At 49.1% G+C, this 25522-nt stretch overlaps 1 protein-coding gene across 1 annotated transcript in view; it reads left to right on the forward strand.

Annotated features, from left to right (window-relative positions):
- The window catches only part of LOC102451466 (low density lipoprotein receptor adapter protein 1-like), a 46463-nt gene that overhangs the window by 3589 nt on the left and 17352 nt on the right, over positions 1 to 25522 (forward strand). The window contains 4 exon segments of the mRNA XM_075915732.1: positions 1924 to 2016; positions 2019 to 2065; positions 3326 to 3435; positions 5745 to 5862. Of these exon segments, the coding sequence (XP_075771847.1) occupies positions 1924 to 2016; positions 2019 to 2065; positions 3326 to 3435; positions 5745 to 5862 (368 nt within the window).

The following is a 25522-nucleotide window of genomic DNA, read 5'->3' on the forward strand; positions in this document are numbered from 1 at the left end:
TGTTTAGCTAGTACAGGCAGTCCCCGACTTACGTGGATCCGACTTACGTCAGATCCCTAGATACGAACGGGGTGAGGCAACTCCCGCACATGCGCAGCAGCATTCCCGGGGCTCGCTCACCTGGGTCCTAGGATCCTCCTCCTCCTCGGGCCGGCTCCGACTGGGGTCCCACAGAGCTGCCGGGCAGAGGAAAAGTGCCTCCCCACGCCCGCTGCCTCCCCCCACCCCCCTGCCAGCAACAGGCTGCCCCCTCCCCTGAGCAACAGGCTGCCGAACAGACAAAAGCAGCCTCTCTGCCCCTCCTCCCCTCTATACATGCCGGGCTCCCGGAGCGCAGTAGCATCCCCGGGGCTCGCTCACCTGGGTCCTAGAATCCACCTCCTCCTCCTCTTTGGCCGGCTCCAACTGGCCTCTGCCTGCAGTAGCTGGCCACATGGACAGGGATCCCGCAGAGCTGCCCGGCAGAGGAAAAGTGCCTCCCCACGCCCGCTGCCCCCCGCCCCCCCCCCCCCCGCGGCCTCGCATCCTGCACGCCTCCTCCCTCCCCCCCTGCCAGCAACAGGCTGCCCCCTCCCCTGAGCAACAGGCTGCCGAACAGCAGACAAAAGCAGCCTCTCCGCCCCTCCTCCCCCTATACATGCTGGGCTCCCTGGGCAAACAAAGACTCCACCAAAACAAACAAAGTGCTGGCCTCATTGTGTTAGCAAAAAAAGGACCCTCCTCCTAGAACCCTGGGTGGTGTGTGGAAATAAAGCTATTAGCTCAAAGCATGGTGCAGAGCTGTTTGGTATTTGATGAGTTACTCCTTTAGTCCTGAGTTTGTCACAGGGACAGAAATAGATGTGAAATCTTCTGAACAGGGGAACAGACAGCAAAACAAACACTAGAGGGGAGTTAACCTTTCCCTATGCTATCCAAAACTAAAAAAAATGTTTGGCTAGAGTTTCCCCTACAATATGTACCAGTTCCGACTTACATACAAATTCAACTTAAGAACAAACCTACAGTCCCTATCTTGTACGTAACCCGGGGACTGCCTGTACCTTCACCAATGTTTACAATCTTCTGCTTATACAGTGCTCAGGGCTGCTGAGTGTTATTGTGATACAAAATATCATTTCCAAGGTGATAGCTGAAAATCTGATTTGTAAGACTGTTATTAAAGCAATTGGTGCATATTTTGGTAGATTTAGATCTTCACAAGTTTCCTGACCATGTGCTCACTGGGCACATGTATCAGAGACATCAGTGGGGGAGTAGGGGCAGTCAGGATACCAGAGCAGCCCTTGTCCACGGCTGGCTTGAGCTCGCCCTAGACAGAGGCTACTCCGTGGACAGGGGCAGAAAGTGGGAGCCGGTCTCTGCAGGTGCATTAGGAGGAGCACTGCCAGCAGATCTAGAGAAGTGATTATTCCCCTTTATTTGGCTTCAACTTCCTGAAGGGAGGTTCCAAAGAGGATGGTGAGAGTCTGTTCGCAGTAGTGACAGGTGGCAGAACAAGGAGCAGTGGGCTCAAGTTACAGTGGGAGAGGTCTAGATTGGATATTAGGAAAAACTATTTCACTCGGAGGGTGGTGAAGCACTGGAATGGATTACTTAGGGCGATGGTGGAATCTCCATCCCTAGAGGCTTTTAAGTTTCAGCTTGACAAAGCCCTGGCTGGGTTGATTTAGTTGGGATTGGTCCTGCCTTGGGCAGGGGGCTGGATTTGATGACCTCCTGAGGTCTCTTCCAGCTCTAGGATTCTATGAACTGCAGAAAATGGAAGTGCCCCAGTGCCATTAGTTCTGCTGCAGAGCACCAGCTGCAAATAGTAACAGCGCTGGAGAGAAGCAAGCTAGGACAGTGCATCAGGTACCACATGGCATCTGTTCATGCATTTAATCATTCACTGTAACCACACAAAGGCCTATGCCTTTGCAGAGCTCCCAGAAAACTGGGCCGACATGCAGGAACCCTTGCTGGAGGGGATGGGCTTTACACTCAAGTACCTGGGCATGACGCTGGTGGAGAAACCAAAGGAGAAGACATGGCAGCCAATGCCATCCGTCGGATAATCGCTATGGTAAGAGATTCCCTCTCTCTGGACTTCAGTGTCTGCCTGCCTGCCTGACTAGTGAGGGGGGTTGAAGAAAGTCAGCATTTGGAGACTTTGCTTATGGAAGTAGTGGGGCTGGGCTAAGTAATTGTTTCCTTGCCTCTATGCCCCTGAGCTTCTGTTTCCAACATAGTCTCACAGCCTGTGTGTCCTGCGGCCTGAGCCACACTGACGGGATGCAGTCACAGATGACCCCTCGGGGGGGGGGCTCCCAGAGTGCTGACATAGCTATTGCCACTCGCCTTCCCACTCTCTGGGGCTCCCCACTGCCCAGTGCTGCTGGGCCAGCTCTCTGGTCTCCCTCAGCCAAAGCCACTCCCTACCAACCACTGCTCAGACTTAAGGACCAAAGCTCCACTACATGTATCTGACGAAGTGGGTCTTTGCCCACAAAAGCTCATGCTCCAATAAATCTGTTAGTCTCTAAGGTGCCACAGGACTTCTCATTGTTCTTGCAGATTCAGACTAACACGGCTCCCCCTCGGATACTTGTTTAACAGTTGAGGGTAACACCCTCCATGTGTCTCACTCACACATTTGAAACCCACATCTTATTTCCCACTCCATTTGTCTAATTTCACACACACAAATGATACATACATTAGAGTAAGATAAACAAAACCAGTGGATCATGACATGAAGATTGATGGGTTTACACAAAATAATTCACTCAGAGCACCTCTGAGTAATGTATATTCATGTCCATAAGTCCATTTCATAAAGCATGGGAGGGTATCTGTCACACATGCCTCCAAGTGTCAAGTGGCAGCTGGCCCTGTCCAGGCAGAGAAGGGGGGCCAGGAGAGGCCCTACTGTCTGGGGAGGAAAACTCATTTCTTGTGTGCCTGGGTGTGGGAGAGGCCCCCTCTTTGCCTGCCTCTCGTCCCTTCTCTGAGGATCTCAGAGCTCTTTCCAGTGGGAAGCTTAATGAGTGACTTAAACCCTGTTGCATAAACAGGGAGCTAGCAGTGCAGGGAAGGGAAGGGAAGGGATCTGCCCATGATTATGCAGCATGGCAGAGTGTGAACAGAACCCAGGAGTCCTGGCTGCAAAGGCAGTGCCTGAACCCAAGCCCAGCCTTTCCCACTTCCTATGGCTCAAATCCTAGTAGCGGGGATGCTGTGAGAGTCTGGGCTGATGATGGAGAGTAACAGGAGCCAGAATCCCTCCTGGCTTCAGGTGAGTGACTAATGTGCCACCGGTCATTTCTCCTCTCCCTGTCTCCAGGCTCGCATGGGAGCCAAGAAATTCCAGAAGGTGATTCTGACAGTCTCGCCGAGGGGCATCTCGCTGCAGGATGCTGAGACCAAGGAGATGATCGAGTGTGTCTCCATTTACAGGGTGTGTAGGGGCTGTGGACTAGAAAAGTTACAGACTCTCAGCTACTAGGACTAGGGGGCAAAAGGGTTTTGGAAGCCAGGAGGTAGTACCCTGTGCCCTTTGTCAGTGGAAGTGTTGTCTCTTCGCCTTCCTGGTTCACCAGTGGCCCTTCCTGGAGATATTTAAGAGCATCTATTGGTGGTGATCTAGACACTGCTTGGTCCTGCCGTGAGATCAGGGGCCTGGACTCGATGATCTCTTGAGGTCCCTTCCAGTTCTAGGATACTATGGCAGCGATGCTGTCACAGGGCTTCAGTGATTAAATTCAATCTTGTAGCTAGGGCTTAACTAGTACTTGCTCTGAAGATTAGGATGCAGGCCTTAAGCTGGCCTCAGAACCTGACAGGGAGCCTTCAGTGGGAGGAGTAATGGCTAGTGACCGGATAAGTCTTAAGACAGATTTACTACATTTATGAACTGGTAGCAGGGGACTCAGTGATCCTGGAGATCCATTCCAGTCCTGTCATTTGTTCCTGTGGGAGACAGTGCAGAGATCTGAGCACATGCCTGCTGTGCTCCCAGAGTATGTCTGCACAACCTGCAGCAGCAAGCATCCGCTAGGCTGACATGCTTGGGCTTGGGCTTGGGCTTGTGCTCCAAAAGTAGTGTGAATTACTCCTGCTTAGGCTTTGGAGGCTGATCTGCAGCGTCGGATCGATGTCTACACAGCTGTTCTCAGAGCATTGACACAAGCCTTGAGACATAAGCCAAGTCTGTCAGCCCAGGTCAAAAGGTGCTGCCGTGGGCTGGTTAGACAGACGTACCCGCAGGGGCTTGGGCCCTGGAGAAGCCTGCCAGCCATATGCCCACTGGAGCATCAGCTTCCGAGTGAATGGCCATGATCCAGCCTGGAGGTGACCAGTGCATGGATTGCTGTGGCCAGGCCCTCTTCTGGCAGAAGGATGAGGTTGCATAGCCAGCTGGAGGTGCAAGGAGGTTACTTGGTTGCCCAGCTCAGGGCAGAGTCCAGCAGGACCCTGAACCTGTACACAGCTCAGAATAGGGACTGTGCACACAATGTCTTGCACAGCTTTTCACAGTCTTCCCTGTTCTAGCCATCATCACTTCAGTCTCTCATGGGTACTTCAGTCAATATCCTGCTCTGATGCAGTCTGAGTTCAGGCCAGGATACTGGATGGAAGCGGAAAGATGGAGGACCGATCCCGTGCAAGACAAAGGTGATCCTGGTGTCCGAAGAAGGCATTAAAGGAGTGCACAGCCCCCTGCAGTCTCCTCCTCCTGCAAGGGGAACCATGGCAATCAGTGGCCTGGCCCACGCTACTTCCGGCAGCTCCCCTTGGCTGCAAATGGCAACCAGAGCCAACGAGAGCCAAAAGGCTCTGTGGCTGCGGAGCCAGTAAATAAACTAGCTGGAGTGGCCAGTTGGCAGGTTTCTCGGGGTGGAACTGTGGACCCCTTTGAGAAACACTGGTCTAGAAAACTCCTGGATTCTTCACTAATGCAGAGCTCTTGCTCAGCAGCAGCTGCCAGTGCGGCTGTCTCCCAGCTCCATGGCTTGGAGCCCTGCTCCACCATGGCAGTGACCTACCTCGGTTATACATGCTCCATCCCCTGCCGTCAGCATTACAGAATATAGTACCCCTAAGCACAGAGCCTTCAGCACTTAGGGGACTCCACCTTGCTCAGCCTCAGCAACATGGGCTCCTGCAGGCATGTCCCACCTGTCCACCACTCTCTACGCTGGCTCCCATGGAATAGCAGGTCAAGTTCAAGGTTTTGGTCCTTCTCTCCAAGGTGCTCCAGGGCCTGGGCTTATATTAATGGTGTGGAGGGGGTGCGCCAGGAACTGGCAGGCAGTGGACAGTTATAGTCCTCCAGGATCTCAGGCAGCCTTTATGCCCCTTGCCGCTAGGCCAGGCTGTCTGGTCAGTAGGGGCAGGAAACTTGGTGGGGCCAGCACCAACCTACAGTCCCCGAGTGCCTTGTCCCTCCCACTTGCACCCAGGGAACAGCATGGGGCTGTTTAAAAGGGAGTAACATATCCCTTCTCTGCTTGTCATGTGTGTTGCATGCTGTTAACCCTCCTGACTCGTTTGCCATACGCATCCCCTGTGTAAGACTCTTCAGCAGCATATCCTAGCTTCCCACACTACATACCCAGCCAGCTCAATGCTGCCCAGACACCCCTAGCGCCCAGACACCCCTAGCTCCCAGAACCAGAGTGAACCCTGGGCCACTGGTGGCTGCCAAACCTGCCCAGTCACTTGGAGCTAATGCTGCCCCTCTGAATGGCTGTCCCTTCTTGCAGGATTTCCTACTGCACTACGGACAAGTTGCAGAACAAGGTGTTTGCCTACGTGGTGCAAAGCCAGCAGAGTGGAGCACTGGAGTGCCATGCCTTCCTCTCACCCAAGAAGAAGATTGTAAGCACCTGCCCTTAGCAAGAAGAGGTCCAGGATGGGTCCAGCCAGTCCCTCTGGTCCAGGGAGCGAAGGTCCCTGCTTCCCCAGCACCTCCAGGCTCCAACGATCTCTGCATGCCATGTTTCAGGGGCTGCCTGCTATGCTGCATGATGCCCCACTCCCAGCAAGGGCAGCATTCTTCCCACCACCTGTCACAGATCCACAAGATTTGAGCTGTGCCACAGCTTTTCAAGAGGCTCTTGGAGGACCCCCTTCAATGTGGCACACCTTCAAGGGGTGCCACTAGTCCTTCGGGGTTGATCCTGGATCCTCACTGACAGGTTCCCCCTGGGCTGCCACTGGAACTGGGGTGCCAACAAGCCCTTTGGCCCACTAGTCTAGGCTCCTTCTCCCTCTGCTGCTGTGACAAGCAGCAGGCCTGTTCTCAGGCCTTCACTTCTACACAGCGTTCACACAGGTAGGGACACACCTTGCTACAGTTACATGCAGGCTCTCTGCCTAACCCAGCAATGGGAGGGACACAGCCAAGGCAACTCCCAGCTCCGCAAGCACACACATCCCGAACCCCCGGAGTATAAACTCAAAATGATGCAATCTTGCACTGCACAGAAGGCTGTACAGTGTAAGCTCATAGTTCGCCTTCTCCTTCAATATGGAGAGGAATATGCAACAGCCTTTCCCCTTGGACTAGGGTTCCTATACACTTCACTCCAGTTAACTGGTTTGCTACAGAGTATATTTTTACGTTATAAGTACTGGCAAACAGATCAAAGCAGATTACCTAGTAAATAAACAAAAATGCAAAGTAAGCTTAATATACCGGCTAGATTGGGTATAAATTCTCAGATTCTCAACCTGAGAGATGATGCAAGGCGGCTGCAGATTGTTAAAGAGCAAGCTGCTCTTGTTATACAGCTTGGAAGCCCCAAGTCTTTTGTACGCAGGTTAGAAATCCCTTTAGCCTATGTCTGCCACTTCCTTCAGTTCAGTCTTTGTTCCTCAGGTGTTTCCAGGAGTCCTCTTGTGTGGGAGTGAGGGACGGATGATGTCACACTCTGTCTTCTATAGCTTTTGCAAATGGCAGGAACCCTTTGTTTCAAAACTTGGTTCCTAGACTGGTTTGTGGAAAGTACTGAGGTCTCAAGATGTGGTCTGGTCCCATGTCCTTGCAGAGGCAAAGCAGCCACTACTCACAGGCTGTATATAGCAGTGTTTCTCAGCCTTTTTTATAAAGCACTCCCTTTAAAAAAAAAAAAAAAAAAGTATAAGTACCCCTGGTACTGGCAGTTTTCTGACACATGTTTCTTTCTACAATTGGAACACATTTGTTTAAACAACTTAATTGTAGCCAGGAGGATGATGAAATTTTTGGGTGTTAAAAGTACAAAAATAATAAAGTAATGTAAAAGTTGAAACAAAAATTCAGTTTTCTCCAAATTTCAGTTGTACTGACGTGCCCCTAGACTTCTCTTGAGGACTCCTGAGGGCACTCATACCACTGGGTGAGAAACACTGCTCTATAGCGGTCTCAGGAAGACTCAGCAGTTGGGTGAGAAGCGTCTCTTGCTGTTTTTCCTAATGGCACGGAATAGGCCCTTCCCTGTGCTCCCTGTGGCATGATGAGCTTGGGGATCTGCTCATCTCCTCCTCTCCTCCCCCATCCCCTGCTCCTCTCTAGCCAACCATCCTGCTCCCTTACAGGCCCCTGGGACTTCCTGCCCCTCTCCAGCCTGCTCCTGACCAAGCTTACCTGGTCAGCTGTGCCGCCCAGAGCATTAGGGCTGGTAGCATGGCAAGCATGTCGCCCAGGCACTGGAGGAGCTAAGGCTGTGGGGAAGGAGGGACAAAAAGGGCAGGGGGCCAGGCACTAGCCTTCCAAGATGGGAGCTCGGGGACTGGGCAGAAGGGTCCAGTAGGCTGGATGTGGTTTGTCTCCCTGTAGTCTGTACAGAGGGGAGCACTTAACCTGTACACCTTCTCTTTGTTCTTGAGCTTGGCTTCCCTGCTGTGATTTGGAAGTGGGAAATCTCTTTCGACTGCTAGATAGCAGTGTTCTGAGCTGTGGGGTGTCCCATTGTCGTGTTTGGATTCTTCATTGATATAGGGAGTTTCAGCAGGTTCCAGCCAGTTTCTTACTGACCCATTCATTGCATTGTGGACAGTAAGGTGATCGTCACTTCTCTGGGAGCTCTCCAGACAAGTGAGGTGTTGTCAATGTTGGGTGCTTCGCAGTGCTTTGCTGTTGTAGCTCACAACCAGAGCCACTCACAAATAGCCTGTGGGCTTGCAACTCACCCTGGGTGGCCCTTGCCTCTGTTTGTCAGATGCTGAGAATGGGCGACATGAGAGGGATCACGTGATGATTATCTGTTCTGTTCACTCCCTTTGGGATACCTGGCACAGGCAACTGTCAGAGGACAGGATGCTGAGCTAGAGGGACCTTTGGGCTGACCCGGTCTGGCTGTTCTCATGTTTGAGTATAGTGGCACTCCTGATCCTGCCACTCTGACCCCAGAAGCCCGTCGGTAACACTCCAATCATACTCTTGCTTTCAGAGGTCATGGTTAATATTTTCAGGGTGACCTCAAAACACTCCCAGTCCTGGACTTTCCCAAAAAAGCATGTTCTGTACTGTCCAGCTCTCTCCTGGCAGTGCAGCTATTGAAGGCCCATTGCCCCTGTAAAGATCAGTATTCAAGTTTGCTGCTGTAACTGGAATTGTCACACAGTTCAGTTTAAATGCCACAGCAGATGGGTTTTATTTTCAATCTAAACTAAAGTTATTCGACTGCAATGAGAGAAATTTTAAGTGAGCACAAAGTCTGAAATGGTTACAAGACAAATAAAATGTTTTCTAGTAGCCAAAATTTAACAAGCTAGATGTGGGTCAATATAAAATCTTTACCACGTGTTCCCAACAGAACTGACCATATTCACTGGTCAGGACCCTCCTCCCAAAGTTAAAGGGCTGCTTCCTTGTCATCTGGGGGCTGGGAGGGAGAAAGAAAAAACAAAAACGAAGCTTGGGGGGGTTTACCCCTCACTTTGATAGTCCAAGCAAAATACAGGACTATGTAGCACTTTAAAGACTAACAAGATGGTTTATTAGATGATGAGCTTTCGTGGGCCAGACCCACTTCCTCAGATCATGTCCAGTTACTCTTTGAAATGCATGTTCCTGAGGAAAAAACAACAAATAGTCTAGCAGCACTTTAAAGACTGACAAAACATGTAGCTGGGATCATGAACTGTTGTGGGCACAGCCCACTTCTTCAGATGAATGGAGTTTTTAAAGGTCCAGTTTCAAAATAAATAGGGGATGAGGGGAGAGAAGAAAAAAGGGGAAGAAATAGTCCATTAGAATCTGCAGGCTACATGAAGCTGATAGAGTCCTGGAACCAATCCTATTCAACTTATTTATAAAAGATCTAGAGAAAGGGGTAAACAGCAAGGTGGCAAAATTTGCAGATGATGCCAAACTGCTCAAGATAGTTAAAGCAGACTGTGAAGAGCTTCAAAAAGATCTCACCAAACTAAGTGATTGGGCAACAAAATGGCAAATGAAATTGAATGTTGATAAATGTAAAGTAATGCAAATTGGAAAAAATAATCTCAACTATTCATACAATATGATGGGGACTAATTTGGTTACAACTACTCAAGAGAGAGATCTTGGACTCGTGGATAGTTCTCTGAAACCATCCACTCAGTTTGCAGCGAAAGTCAAAAAAGTAAATAGTATGTTAGGAATCATTAAAAGAAGGTTAGAGAATAAGTCAGAGAATATCTTATTCCAGGGGTGGGAAATAATTTTTGAAGTAGCCCTGCCGGAAGGGGCGGGGCCTAAATGGGAAGGGGTGGGGCTACCCCACCCCCAGACCATGATTGGTCTGGGGGTGGGGGAACTCCTTTGCCCCCCATTCCCACTAGGCACCCATGCCCTGGAAGAGGCTTGGTACGCTCTTGGCACGCGCCCCCACCCTGATTGGCCTGGGGGCGGGGGAATGTGCAAAGCCTCCTCTGCTCGCTCTCTCTCTCTCTCTCCCCCCCCCCCCACCCGTCCTGTGAGCAGCACATGGTGTTTCAAAGCGCCACGTGCTCCTGGCAGGGTGGGAGGAGGCTCCACCCTGGGGGTGGAGGAGTGCTCAGAGCCTTCTCTGCTCTGCCCGTGGGCTGCTCATAGGGCGGGGGCAGAACGGAGAAGGCTTCGGGTGCTCCCCTTCCCCCAGGCCCTAATTGGTCTGGGGGCAGGGGAGCACAGGGCCTCTGTGGGCTGAATCCACTTGCTTGTTGGTCCAGATCCAGCCCGCGGAGGCCTTTTTGCCCACCCCTGTCTTATTGCCTCTATATAAAACCACAGTACACCCACAGCTTGAATACTGTACAGATGTGGTCACCTCATCTCAAAAAAGATATATTGGCATTGGAAAAGGTTCAGAAAAGTCAACAAAAATGATTAGGGGTTTGGAACGGGTCCTAGATGAAGAGAGATTAAAAAGACTGGGACTTTTCAGCTTAGAAAAGAGAAGACCATGGAGAGCTATGATAAAGGTGTATAAAATCACTTAGGAAAGTTAGATGTCAGCAAGTCACCAGGTCCTGATGAAATGCATCCCAGGATACTCAAGGAGCTGATAGAGGAGGTATCTGAGCCTTTAGCTATGATCTTTGAAAAATCATGGAAGACAGGAGATTCCAGAAGACTGGAAAAGGGAAAATATTGTGCCCATCTATAAAAAGGGGAATAAGAACAACCCAGGAAACTACAGACCGGTCAGTTTAACATCTGTCCCAGGGAAGATAATGGAGCAGGTAATTAAGGAAATCATATGCAACCACTTGGAAGGTAATAAAGTGATAGGGAATAGCCAGCATGGGTTTGTGAAGAACAAGTCATGCCAAACTAATCTGATAGCTTTCTTTGATAGGATTACAAGCCTTGTGGATAAGGGAGAAGCGGTGGATGTGGTATACCTAGACTTGAGTAAGGCATTTGATACGGTCTCGCATGATATTCTTATTGTTAAACTAGGCAAATATAACTTAGATAGGGCCACGATAAGGTGAGTGCATAATTGGCTGGATAACCGTAGTCAGAGAGTTGTTGTTAACGGTTCTAAATCCTGCTGGAAAGGGATAACAAGTGGAGTTCTGCAAGGGTCTGTTTTGGGAACCGTACTGTTCTTCTTCGAGTGATGTCCCCGTGGGTGCTCCACTACAGGTGTCGGGCTCGTCCCGGCGCCGCAAACCGGAAAGTTTTGGTAGCAGTAGCCCCCTCCAGAGGACCGCGCATGTGCAGAGCGTCCCGCGGCGTTCGCGCCTTTTCTGCGTCGCGCGGTCCGACCCACCAGTTCCTCCTAACCGTCCACGGCTGCAGACGGATTTGGAACACGCTCCTCTCCTGAGGAGAAATCGCATTGATATATTTAGATATTCTTTCCCAGTTGGCCCCTTCCTACTTAGTGTTGATCAGTTATTCCTTAGATTAGTTAGTTAGTAGTTGATAGTTTAAAATATAAATATATATATATATATATATATATATATATATATATATTTATATTTTAAACTATTTCCTCTCCCGTTATAAACTCTGAGGCACGCTCCGGTGAGCCCCTCAAGTTGATCTTTCCCCGGAGACCTCCTCAGCAGACATGCCCGGCTCTCCGGGATTTAAGAAATGTGCTTCGTGTGGAGAGGCCATGCCCGTCTCGGATGGCCACTCCTGTTGCATTCGCTGCCTAGGAGAGGGCCACATCCCCCAAAAATGTGGTCACTGTGCCAAGTTAACTGCACGCACAAGGCGCGACAGAGAAATGCGCCTGAAAATGCTGCTTTTCAATAAGGCCCTGCAGCCCCCGTCAGCAACAGAACGAGAGGATCCGGGTGCGCATAAGTCTAAGGACGGGAGAGGCTCCGCTCCGTCCAAGAGCCTAAGTGCAACAGACACACGAGGCTCGTCGGGCCACCCTCCCGCACAGGGAGCGGTCAAATTATCGAAAGCCTGCAGCACATCAGCGCCGAGTCCCGCGCTCTCAGTGATATCGGTCCCGCCAGGCCGCCCAGAATCAGCACCATCATCGGCGGCACCGAGTCTCCGAACGGCACCGCAGCCAGATACGGCACGGTCCTCGGCACCGAGGCACTCGGCACCGTTGCCTCATGATCGCTCCCAGGCTAAGCTGGCACCGGGAGTCGACCCGGCACCGAAGACTAAGCCACGGCCACCTAAGGCATCGGATACGGCACCGAGGAAACACTCGGCACCTAGGTCATCCCATTCAAGACCTAGTGATGCAGCTATCCCACACACTCAGGGCAAGTCGGCACCAACCCGCACCAACCAACCATCGTGCGCGGCTGAGCCGGCTCCGTGTGTGGTTTCGGCACCGGCCCTACAACCCCATGTCTCTGAGAGTGACACGGCTCCACCATCCCCATCTTCGGCGCCTCGGTCACCACACCTTCCGGGAGAAGTCTCAGAAGTTGCCTCAGTTGCCTCCATTCCGGGTAGCCCGGTCCCCCAGACTCTACCATCCACAGCGGTGCCGACTAAGGCGTGTCGAAGCAAACGCCTCACTCAGTTTACGCGGCTAAACAGACAGTTTTATTGGCCAATAAAGCAAAGTGAGCCAAACGTGGTCCCAGCAAAGTCGGGCCCAGTAAGGCTGGCTAATACAATCAATCCTAGTATTTTATACCCTTAACCAAACAAGTCTGACGTCAGGGCAAGAAATCAAAGCGAACTTCAAAGAGGAATTATTATCAGCATAGAAAGAAACAGGTTAAAAGGGAGTTCGAGCTTCAGCTCAAAATAGTTCATTAACACATTCCAACAGCGCATCCCTCTGGTCTCTCCCCACCTCGGTGAAGGCCAGTTCACTCCCTCGTGCAGACACAAGAAACTGAAATGGCTTTTTGTTATACAGAATGGCTTCTAGATAAATATGAAATAGCTTCTACAATCTCCCCCCTTTTAGCCTTTTAAAGGCTAACCATTAAACCGTTTTACATTTCCATTTTCATCAAAGCCTTTATATACATTTCTTGTTCTTTTCTTGTTCATCATATTTTAACATAATTACTTCTACATTCCCTTTAGTAAGGGTCTGTCCCTTGTTTTCTAGAATACAAGAAATACAGCATTTGATTAGCAAGAAACAAAAATAAGCACAAAAGAATATAGCCAATACTAAAACTACACCTTGCAAAATCCAAGTTCCCACATGTCCAAACCAGCCTCCCAACTAAGCCCAGAGGGTTCAGTCTTCCCCTTGCTTTAGGCGTTCCACAGTTCTTTCAATCTCTGAGGCATCTTCCTCTACTTCTTTGCTGGTGTCAGAAATATACTCACAGCATTCTCTTCTTACTAAGGCACAAACCCCGCCCTTACTAGCTAGGACATAGTCTAGGGCTATTTGGTTTTGGCTTTTTCTTACCCTGGCTCTTGAACCATTACATGTCCAGCAGTACTCTCCAATTGGGGTCAAGGCTAGGCAGATATACCCTGGGTTAGTAAACTTTTTATCCTGCTAAGTATCATTTGGCTTTGTTCACTAAACAGTGTGCCATTTGAGTGTTGTTTAGTGGGACTGGAATCATTGGGATACCTCTTTCTGAATGTACAGGACTGTGAGCACATATCCAGCAACCTGTGGAATTAAATTCTTGGGAAACTTGGTTCATTAAAAGCATAAATACATTTGAACCATATAGGTGTTAACGGCTAGGTATTAAAAACAAGATTAAGCATAAGCTTAACATGAATTGTTTGTCCAGCCTCATGCTGGCTGTTCTTCAGGACTTCGTAGATTTCTTCACCTATCGCTGGCAGGTCTTTCTGGGCCGCAGCTGGTACCTTGGCCTCGGTCTTTCAGGATCGTCTGCTTCAGGGCTTGGATTGCCGGTACCAAGCCTGCGCTGATCCTCGTCTACTTCTGGACCTGGATTTCTGGTACCAGGTCTGCGGTGATCCCCGTCTGCTTCTGGACCTGGGTCTCCGGTACCAGGTCTGCGGTGCTCTTTGTTGGGGCCAACTTCTGGGTTCCAGGGCAGTCTTCCACTGGTGAACTTTCACGCAAACCCAGTCTCCTGGTTGTAGTTTATGGCACGGCTCAGTCGGGGCCTCCTGGAAGGCGTCCTTAACCTCAGAGATGCTAGCCCTCTCCAACAGTGGCATGCCTCAGTTTTCCTCTTGTACTGCAGACCAGGCTTTTTCTTTACTGCTACAGAAACTCTTAGAACAAGGTGCTTGCTAGTTACTATTCCAGCAAGCAAAAAGGTTTTTCTTTCCTGAAAAGAATCACATGCAATGTTACAGACTTACTTATGGGGGACAGTGCTCCCCCCCTTCTAGAACAGACAGGCAGTTTGCAGACACACACAACCTTGGATCTGAAAGCAAGCCAAAGGTGCTATCAGCTCAGCTTTGAACAGAAACACTGTGAAGTTTCTGGGCTTGGATTTTTTTTTAAACAATAATTAGGTTCCTTGGAAGACACATTTAACCTTTAGGGTGCAGGTTTTACAAACTTACAATGTATAGATTCTATTCTTTTATGCGGTTAACCAATTAAGCTTCAGTAGAATTCTTTATTTTCTCTTTAATAGATTTAACAAAGTGTCTGTAGCCAAATGTTTAACTTGACTGTTTCATTGCTAAGATGATTAAAAGAGACGACAAGAAACAAGGAGTCATTTCTTAAAGCAGGTTTCCCTTCATATATAACAACAATCGCTTAATTCCGTCCACTCTCCTATGCAGTCACTTCTCACCTTCACATACTCTTTAATCACTTGCTTCGTCCTTCTAAAGAAAAACATTCTTCATTCCTAGTAACTTTCTAATGTCTGTATTTCTACTTTCTTTATTCCTTCTTATGGTTTGTCTTTGCTGAGCTTTACTTTCATCTCTCAGGACTTTAATTTTTCCTCTTTTTCAATCTGTTAAATGCTTACAGGTCCTTGGACCATTATGCACGTACATGTAGTACACAGGGGTGCTTTTCGGCAGTGTGGGGGGATGTTTAGACTAACCCCCACCTAAACTAACTTTACACACTCCAAAGAAAGAGTCTGCCGGGTCTAGAGTGTCAGACCTTAGCAGCTTATGAAATAAGGGGAGTCATCACTCCCTCACATATTCATTGAGTCTTGAGGTTCAGCTGACCCCCGCTTGCGTTCAGAGCTCCCTCATGGGAGAGCCCTGGTGCAGCTGGGATCAGCTCAAGTCTCAGACCTATACAGCGGCATTCATTCTTCACTCATTACATTCATACTCATTTTCCACACACAATTTTTTTTCTCCTTTTTCACATTTTTCCTACAGTTTCCACATTTAGATGCATCTTTATTTATTGTCCAGTTCCCATGGGTTTCTATTAAGTGACGCTGCCCTAAGACACCCGGCACTTAATATCAGACTTCATTAGGATCCTATACCAGAAGGCACTTATCATAAAGGCACTGGAATTCCTGTAGACTGACCTACCCCCATTTCCTGCGCGCGCTTAATTCTGTAAGGCACCGAACCAAAGTCCGCCTGCTTACACCATATTCTGCAAGTCACCGAATCAGGATCCGCCTGCTCGCTCTGCGAGTCACCGAATCAGGATCCGCCTGCTCGCTCTGCGAGTCACCGAAACAGGATTCGCCTGCTTGCTCTGCGAGTCACTGAATCAAGATCCGCCTGCTCGCTCTGCGAGTCACCGAATCAAGAATTCACCTGCTCGCACTGGTCCCCCCCCTTTTTGTTGCGAAGCACTGGACTCAAGGTCCACCTGCCTCGCAGGGGTTTCCGGCACCTGCTCCAGCCCGGCAGAACACCACGTCCTGGCGCCTGGAGACAGCCTGGCGGAATGGGGCACTATGGCCTGGGGTTAGCCTCAGAGGTCAGTACTACGCCCACAAATAACAGAGAGAGACAACAAAGCTTCCCCACAGTTCCGTGTGCCGAGAGAGAGTAATGGCACCACACCAGCTTTTAGCGTCCGAACACAGAGGGTCCAGCGCATGGCTGCCTCACTAGAGACACCGGTGTGCCCTTTTGGAACTGTGACACATAAGACAGGCCTAATAGACAAAGACAGACACAGACAGACAAAAATGTTAGCCGCTCCACAAAATTGAATTCCGTAGCTCCCCTTACCCCGATGGCCGGCCGTCACTCCAAATCCTAAGCCCTCACTAGGAGATTTCGTAACAGGTATCTCCTTACCTTCTATTGAGCGCTCTGAGAGGTTTGGAAGTGGAGTGCCGGTCCGTCCATATGGGCAAGTGGCGCGTTAGGAATCTCGGTGGAACCTCCAAATTGTCGAAGCAAACGCCTCACTCAGTTTACGCGGCTAAACAGACAGTTTTATTGGCCAATAAAGCAAAGTGAGCCAAACGTGGGCCCAGCAAAGTCGGGCCCAGTAAGGCTGGCTAATACAATCAATCCTAGTATTTTATACCCTTAACCAAACAAGTCTGACGTCAGGGCAAGAAATCAAAGCGAACTTCAAAGAGGAATTATTATCAGCATAGAAAGAAACAGGTTAAAAGGGAGTTCGAGCTTCAGCTCAAAATAGTTCATTAACACATTCCAACAGCGCATCCCTCTGGTCTCTCCCCACCTCGGTGAAGGCCAGTTCACTCCCTCGTGCAGACACAAGAAACTGAAATGGCTTTTTGTTATACAGAATGGCTTCTAGATAAATATGAAATAGCTTCTACAGGCGCAAAGGAAGATCCACCATCCTCGCACACCTTCTCCAGGTTCAGATAGGGCAACCTTCTCTCCTGGGCCGTCGCTCTCACCACCTCAAAGACGGCGGGACCATTATTACGATTATTCCCCTACGCATCGCTATTACCGATCCCCAAGATGATCCATTACACCGCCTCACTATCACCGCACATACTACTCGAGATCCCCGTATCGTTATTCATACCGCTCACGATCCCCGCGATCTCCTCCTCGCTCCCATTACTATCGCCACAGGAGCGCCGCTTCTTACTCTCCGCAGTATTCACACCGTGGTTCTCGCCATCGTATGCACACCTCGCCTCATTCTGATCGTTCACGTTCGGTCACAAGGCACTCACCCTTGTCCCCAGACCGGCAACAATTATATTCGCCACGGCCGACTACCCAGGACTCTATTCCGCCGGCTCAACGCCCACCAACACCTACCGTGGATGCGTCAACAACTTCCGCCCCGCATGACGATACCACTCAGTCGCCGGTGGCAGAGCGCCAGCCCGTGGCCTCTCCGACAGATGCCGCTTCTTCTTCCCCAGACGACGCGGTTTTTAACGACGAACCTCCTCTTGCGGACGACTACAAGGAATTTCATGAACTTTTCAAAAGGGTAGCGCATTCACAAAACTTACGCACCTCTGGGGCACCACCAAAACACCATGCCCTCCTTAGAAACTTGCAGCAGTCCAGCAAATCAAAACTAGCTCTCCCTTTTGATGCCACTATCCTGGAAGTAGCTAATGACATCTGGCAAACCCCGGCATCTATGCCGCCTACCAATAAACTCACAGACAGAAAATACTTTATTGATGCCAAAGACGCAGAATTTCTTTTCACTCACCCCGTACCAAATTCCATCGTTGTCGACTCAGCTCAACAAAAGGCAAGATCCGCACAAGCGAGAAATTCCACCGCGGACAAAGAAGCCAAGCGTCTGGACTTGCTCGGCAGGAAGGTATATTCGTCGGCAACAGCCACATTAAGGATGGCAAACTACTCCGCCCATCTTGCTAACCATGACTTCGATAACTACTCGAAGTTGGTGCCGTTGATACAACATCTTCCTCATTCCAAGAGAGACGTACTGAAATCCATTGTGCAGGAGGGTTACACAGTGGCCCATAATGCACTCCAGATATCTCTGGATATTGCCGACTCAGCTTCCCGCACTACGGCGACATCGATTGTCATGCGACGGGACTCTTGGCTCCACCTGGCTTCTGTGCCAAAAGATCTACAGCCTAAGGTGGAAGACCTTCCGTTCGACCGAGCGTCCTTGTTTGCCCAAAACACGGATCAAGTGTTTCACTCTGGAAAGGACTCCCGAACTACGTTAAGAACTCTCGGGATGTACACTCCACCTTTCAGGCGCAGGAGAGCTTGGCCGTATAACAGACAAAGGCCTCCTCCTTCTTTTTATTCCAACCAACGCTTTAGACCTTACGACCAACATAGACAAAGGCAGCGCCCCCAACGCCGCCGCCAGCAGCCTAACAAAAACCACAACCAGCAGCAACCGCGGCAGCAGGTTTGACGGACTTGTCAAGGGTCTGCGCACCATCCCCCTACTGGAATCCCCAACACGAGTAACCAAGCTCTTCCACCACCGTCTGAACCCTTACTCCCTTCGTTGGTTCGCCATCACCACGGACCGTTGGGTCAGGGAGATCGTAACCTCTGGACTCACCATTCCGTTCTCCACTTTACCTCCCACCAACCCCCCATCCCTGTCCCTTTTCAGGGACCCCTCTCACGAATCCCTGTTACGTCAGGAGGTCATGCATCTGCTTACCGTAGGTGCGGTGGAAATAGTTCCTCCCGAGTTCCGAGGCAGAGGTTTCTATTCCTGGTACTTTCTCACCGAGAAGAAGTCGGGGGGATGGAGACCGATCCTAGATCTTCGCGGCCTCAACCGCCACCTGCGAAGACACAGATTCAAGATGGTTACTCTGGGTTCCATTATCCCAGCACTACACAAAGGGGATTGGTTCGCGTCCCTCGATTTACAGGACGCATACTTCCATATTGCCATCCATCCAGCTCACAGGAGATTTCTACACTTTACCGTGGGAGACGATCATTACCAATACACGGTGCTCCCCTTTGGCCTATCCGCAGCCCCAAGAGTGTTTTCAAAGACCATGGCAGTCGTAGCTGCGTACCTCCGTCGAGCCGGCATCACCATCTTTCCTTATCTCGACGACTACCTCCTCACGGCCCCTTCGAGACAAGAGGCCGAGACTGCAGTTACCACTACAAAAGGTATCTTCGAGACTCTTGGACTAATTATCAATCTTCCAAAATCTACTATGATTCCCGCCCAGTCCATCATTTTCATTGGAGCCAAACTAGACTCTACCACCGCTATGGCGTACCTACCTACAGACAGAGCCGACGCCATACGGGACCTGTCGAGCGTCTTCCTTACGGCCCTGACAGTCTCATACCTTACCTGCCTGAAGCTGTTAGGCCACATGGCCTCCACCACGTATGTCATAACCTACGCTCGCCTCCGCATGCGACGTCTACAACATTGGCTCCTTGTAGCCTACAAACCGGGCATTACCAATATCAACGGTCTCACACCTGTCCCTGCCCGTGTCAAGGAATCGCTCACATGGTGGCTCCAACCGGCCAATACTCTGGCGGGTGTTCCCTTCCGGATCCAATCCCCATCAATCCAACTTACCACGGATGCGTTCCTTGTAGGCTGGGGGGCACATATGCTGCACTATCGGGTCCAAGGATTATGGTCCCACCAAGAATCCCTACTTCACATAAACTTCCTGGAACTCAGGGCAGTTTTCAACGTTTGTCGCCACTTCATCCACCGAATACAGGGAACCACTCTACAGGTCCTTACGGACAACATATGCACTGTATATTACATCAATCGACAGGGCGGGGCCAGGGCCAGGACCCTGTGTGCGGAGTCAGTGCGCCTTTGGAACTGGGCAATTCGTCACAATGTCACACTCACAGCCTCCTACCTCCCCGGCAAAACCAATACAATTGCGGATGCACTCAGCAGATCCTTCCATTCCCAACACGAATGGGAACTCCTTCACTCCGTAGCCCGCAATCTGTTCCAGCTATGGGGCTACCCAGAGATCGACCTCTTTGCCACTCGCGACAACAAGAAATGTCGCGCTTACTGCTCAAGAGCGGGCATAGGCACCCAATCGATGGGGGATGCCTTCCTGCTCAGGTGGGGAACATACCATCTCTTATATGCCTTTCCCCCAATTCCACTGATACCCCGGGTAATAGAGAAGATACTATCCGACTCAGCGACAGTAATCCTGGTGGCCCCGTTCTGGCCCCGCCAGACATGGATCACGCAACTCATGCAGATGTCGGTATCCAGACCTCAACGACTTCCACGGATCAGCAACCTGATCTCGCAGCAGAACGGCAATCTTCTCCATCCGGACATCGACCGTTTACACCTGACAGCTTGGCTCCTAACTGGCTCCAAGGCCTAGAGCTAACCTGCTCCCAAGCAGTCAGGGACGTACTAGTACAGAGCAGACGCCACAGCACTCAAAGATCTTACCTCTACAAGTGGCGTCGCTTCTTCGCTTGGTGTCAATCACAGACCATCGATCCCCTCAAAGCACATATTCAGTGCATCCTAGACTATGTACTTCATTTGCATTCGCAAGGCTTGGCTGCTGCTTCCCTAAGAGTACACTTGGCAGCAATTTCGGCCTTCCACGCTCCAATAGAGGGTTGTTCCGTCTTCTCTCATCCACTTACGAAGAAGTTCCTCAAGGGTATTTCGAATCTCTACCCACCGCATAGGCCTATCTCGCAACCATGGGATCTTACCCTCGTCCTGGACACTCTTACCTACCCACCATTTGAACCACTTGCAACTTGTGAATTACAGACCCTCACAATTAAAGTTACCTTTCTCCTTGCGATCGCCTCGGCTCGACGAGTCTCCGAGCTCGCGGCGCACTCTGCCGATCCTCCCTACACAATATTCACTCAGCAGGGAGTCTCACTTAGATGTCATCCAGCTTTCCTGCCAAAGGTTAATTCATCATTCCACGTCAATGAGCCTACAGTCTTTCCTACCTTCTACCCCAAGCCACATGCTACACCTGAGGAAGCCTGCTGGCACACATTAGACGTCAGAAGGGCGTTGGCATTCTATTTAGACAGAACGCGTCCCTTCCGGAAGTCCCCACGATTACTATTGTCATTGGCGAATCGCTCTAAAGGTCATCAACTGTCGTCACAACGTATTTCGGCACATATCGTTAACTGCATCACTCGTTGCTACACCCTCAGGGGCAGGTCTCTACCCTGTCCACCAACTGCACATTCAACCAGGAGTATGGCCGCCTCCACGGCTTTCCTGAAGAACGTACCGCTACGGGACATATGCCGTGCGGCTACATGGTTGTCTTCATCCACGTTTGCTCGACGTTATGCCCTTGACCGTCTCAAAGCGACAGACATAGCAGTCGCTCATACAGTTCTTTCTTCTGTACACAAGTAATTCCGAAGCACGACCAACGGTTTGATGACTGCTTCATACTCACCTGTAGTGGAGCACCCACGGGGACATCACTCGAAGAAGAAGAAATTGTTACTCACCTTGTGCAGTAACATCTGTTCTTCGAGATGTGTGTCCCCGTGGGTGCTCCACGACCCGCCCTCCTCCCTGCTTCGGAGCTCTCTTTTGTCTCTTTCAGATGTTCCGGCTAGGAGGAACTGGCGGGTTGGACCGCACGACGCAGAAAAGGCGCGAACGCCGCGGGACGCTCTGCACATACACGGTCCTCCGGAGGGGGCTACTGCTACCAAAACTTTCCGGTTTGCGGCGCCGGGACGAGCCCAACACCTGTAGTGGAGCACCCACGGGGACACACATCTCGAAGAACAGATGTTACTGCACAAGGTGAGTAACAATTTCTTCAATATCTTCATCAATGATGTAGATATTGGGATAGAGAGTACGCTTATTAAGTTTGCAGATACCACCAAACTGGGTGGGGTTGCAATTTCTTTGGAGGATAGGGACATAATTCAAAATGACCTTCGCAAGTTAGAGAAATGGTCAGAGGTAAACAGGATGAAGTTTAATAAAGAGAAATGCAAAGTGCTCCAATTAGGAAGGAACAATCAGTTCCATACATACAAGATGGGAAGCGACTGTCTAGGAAGGAGCATGGCGGAAAGGGATCTAGGGGTCATAGTGGACCACAAGTTGAATATGAGTCAACAGTGTGATGCTGCTGCAAAAAAAGCAAATATGATTCTAGGTTGTATCAACAGGTATGTTGTAAGCAAAACTCGTGAAGTCATTCTGCCTCTCTACTCTGCACTAGTTAGGCCTCAGCTGGAGTACTGTGTCCAGTTCTGGGCGCCACATTTCAAGAAAGATGTGGAGAAATTGGAAAGGGTACAGAGAAGAGCAACAAGAATGATTAAAGGTCTAGAGAACATGACCTATGAAGCCAGGCTTCATGAACTGGGCTTGTTTAGTTTGGAAAAAAAGAAGATTAAGGGGGGACATGATAGCGGGTTTTCAAATATCTAAAAGGGTGTCACAAGGAGGAAGGAGAAAATTTGTTCCTCTTGGTTTCTGAGGACAGGACAAGGAGTAATGGGCTTAAAGTGCAGCAGGGGAGGTTTAGATTGGACATTAGGAAAAAATTCCTAACTGTCAGGGTCGTCAAATATTGGAATAAATTGCCAAGGGAGGTGGTGGAATCTCCCTCTCTGGAGATATTTAAGAACAGGTTAGATAGACATCTGTCAGGGATGGTGTAGACGGAGCTTGGTCCTGCCTTGAGGGCAGGGGGCTGGACTCAAGGTCCCTTCCAGTCGTATGATTCTATAAAAATTATGACTGGTGTGGAAAAAGTAAATAAGGAAAAGCTATTTACTTATTCCCACAATATAAGAACCAGGGGTCACCAAATGAGATGAATAGGCAACATGTTTAAAACAAACAAAAGGAAGTTTTTCTTCACTCTGTCAAACTGTGGAACTTCTTATCAGAAGATGTGGTGAAATCTAGGTCTTTAACAGGGTTCAAAAAGAGCTAGATAGATTCATGAAGGTTGGGTCCATCAATGGCTATTAGCCAGGATGGGTAGGAATGGTGTCCCTAGCCTCTGTTTGTCTGGAAATGAGTGACAGGGGAGGGATCATGTGAGGATTACCTGTTGTGTTTCCTCCCCCTGGGGCCTCTGGCATTGGTCACTGTCAATCTGCCCAAGATACTGAGCTAGATGGATTTTTGGTCTGCCTCAGTATGGCAGTTCTTATGTTTAGAGAATTTACAAATTGCTCTTAAGTACCCATTGTTTGGTTTTTTATGTCATTAGGATGTGGAATGTAGCAGCTCATCCAGCCAATGTCTTTATTCATACCTTTGTGATAGGAATCAAACCTGTAAATGAATTTAAGTTCCCAGGCTTCCCTGTGTATTAGGCTTGTGGAATTGGCCTGAGACAGTACAGTGACTTTGAGATTTATTCATGATACCGGCTACATGTTCTGTTAATCTTTAAGGTGCTACAGAACTATTTGTTGTTTAAGTTTCTCCAGTTACAGACTAACTTGGCTCCCCCTCTGAAGCTTTTGAATATTCCTGAGTGTTATCCCTACAAAGTGATAGAAATGTAGCCGTGTTAGCCTGGGGTAGCTGAAGCAAAATGCAGGACAATGTAGCACTTTAAAGACTAACAAGATGGTTTATTAGATGATGAGCTTTCGTGGGCCAGACCCACTTCCTCAGATCAAATAGTGGAAGAAAATAGTCACAACCATATATACCAAAGGATACAATTAAAAAAATGAACACATATGAAAAGGACAAATCACATTGCAGAACAGGAGGGGGATGCGGGGGGGGGGGGGGAGAGGAAGGAAGGTAAGTGTCTGTGAATTGATGATATTAGAGGTGGGGAGAGTGGGATGTTTGTGAGTTAATGGTATTAGAGGTGATAATTGGGGAAGCTATCTTGGTAATGAGTGAGATAGTTCAAGTGTTTGTTCATTCCTTTTTGGAGAGTGTCAATTTTAACATGAATGACAGTTCAGAGGATTCCCTTTCAAGTGCAGATGTAAAAGGTCTTTGTAGCAGAATGCAGGTGGTTAAGTCATTGAGAGAGTGTCCTTTCTGGTTAAAATGGCAAGAAACTGTTTTTTCTTTGTGATCTTGTCTGATATCTGTTTTGTGGGCATTAATCCTTTGGCGAAGTGTCTGAGACGTTTGTCCAATGTACATAGCAGACGGACACTTTCGGCACATGATAGCATAGATTATATTTCTGGATGCGCAGGAATATGTGTTCTTGATCTTATAACTCACTTGGTTAGGTCCAATAATGGTATCAGCAGAATGAATATGTGGACAAAGCTGGCAACGGGGTTTGTTGCAAGGGAAGGTACCAACACTACTGACTTCCTAAGGAAACTACAAAACATCGATAACCTCCCCAATAACACCATTCTTGCCACCATGGATGTAGAAGCTCTATATACCAACATCCCACATGAAGACGGATTACAAGCAATTAGAAACACTATCCCAGAGGACACTACTGCCAACCTGATAGCAGACCTATGTAACTTTATTCTCACCCACAATTATTTCCAGTTTGAGAACAACTTATACCTCCAGATCAGCGGCACAGCCATGGGTACACGCATGGCCCCACAAGCAAAATGCAGGACAAGGCCCCACAGTATGCTAACATCTTTATGGCTGACCTAGAACAACGTTTCCTCAATTCCCGTCCCCTTTCACCCCTTCTCTACCTACGGTACTTCGATGACATCTTTATGATCTGGACGCATGGCCAAGAAACACTGAAGATATTCCACAGAGATTTCAACAACCTACACCCCACCATCAACCTCAGCCTGGACCATTCTACATGAGAGATCCACTTCCTGGACACCACAGTACAAATCAACAATGGAAAATTAGACACCACTCTCTACAGAAAACCCACCGACTCATACAGTTACCTACATGCTTCCAGCTCCCATCCAGAACACACCACACGATCCATCGTCTATAGCCAAGCCCTTCGATACAACCGCATCTGCTCTAATCCCACTGACAGAGACCAGAAGCTTCAGGATCTCTACCAAGCATTTATAAACCTCAACTACCCACCCAGAGAAATAAAAAAGCAAATTGAAAGAGCCAGACGAATACCTAGAAACCATCTACTTCAAGACAGACCCAAGAAAACCAACACTAGAACACCACTTGTCATCATCTACAACCCCCAACTTAAACCTGTCCAACACATTATCAATAAACTACAACCTATACTGGAACAGGATACCATACTCCAATAGGCTCTGGGAGACAGACCCATAGTCTCCTATAGACAACCACCTAACCTCAAGATGATTCTTACCAACAACCACAGGACATACCACACTAATACCAACCCTGGTACCTTCCCTTGCAACAAACCCCGTTGCCAGCTTTGTCCACATATTCATTCTGCTGAAACCATTATTGGACCTAACCAAGTGAGTTATAAGATCAAGAACACATATTCCTGCGCATCCAGAAATATAATCTATGCTATCATGTGCCGAAAGTGTCCGTCTGCTATGTACATTGGACAAACGTCTCAGACACTTCGCCAAAGGATTAATGCCCACAAAACAGATATCAGACAAGATCACAAAGAAAAAACAGTTTCTTGCCATTTTAACCAGAAAGGACACTCTCTCAATGACTTAACCACCTGCATTCTGCTACAAAGACCTTTTACATCTGCACTTGAAAGGGAATCCTCTGAACTGTCATTCATGTTAAAATTCGACACTCTCTAAAAAGGAATGAACAAACACTTGAACTATCTCACCCATTACCAAGATAGCTTCCCCAATTATCACCTCTAATACCATTAACTCACAAACATCCCA

The sequence above is a fragment of the Pelodiscus sinensis genome, unplaced genomic scaffold, assembly GCF_049634645.1.
Source record: "Pelodiscus sinensis isolate JC-2024 unplaced genomic scaffold, ASM4963464v1 ctg89, whole genome shotgun sequence".
NCBI classification, from domain to species: Eukaryota; Metazoa; Chordata; order Testudines; family Trionychidae; genus Pelodiscus; species Pelodiscus sinensis.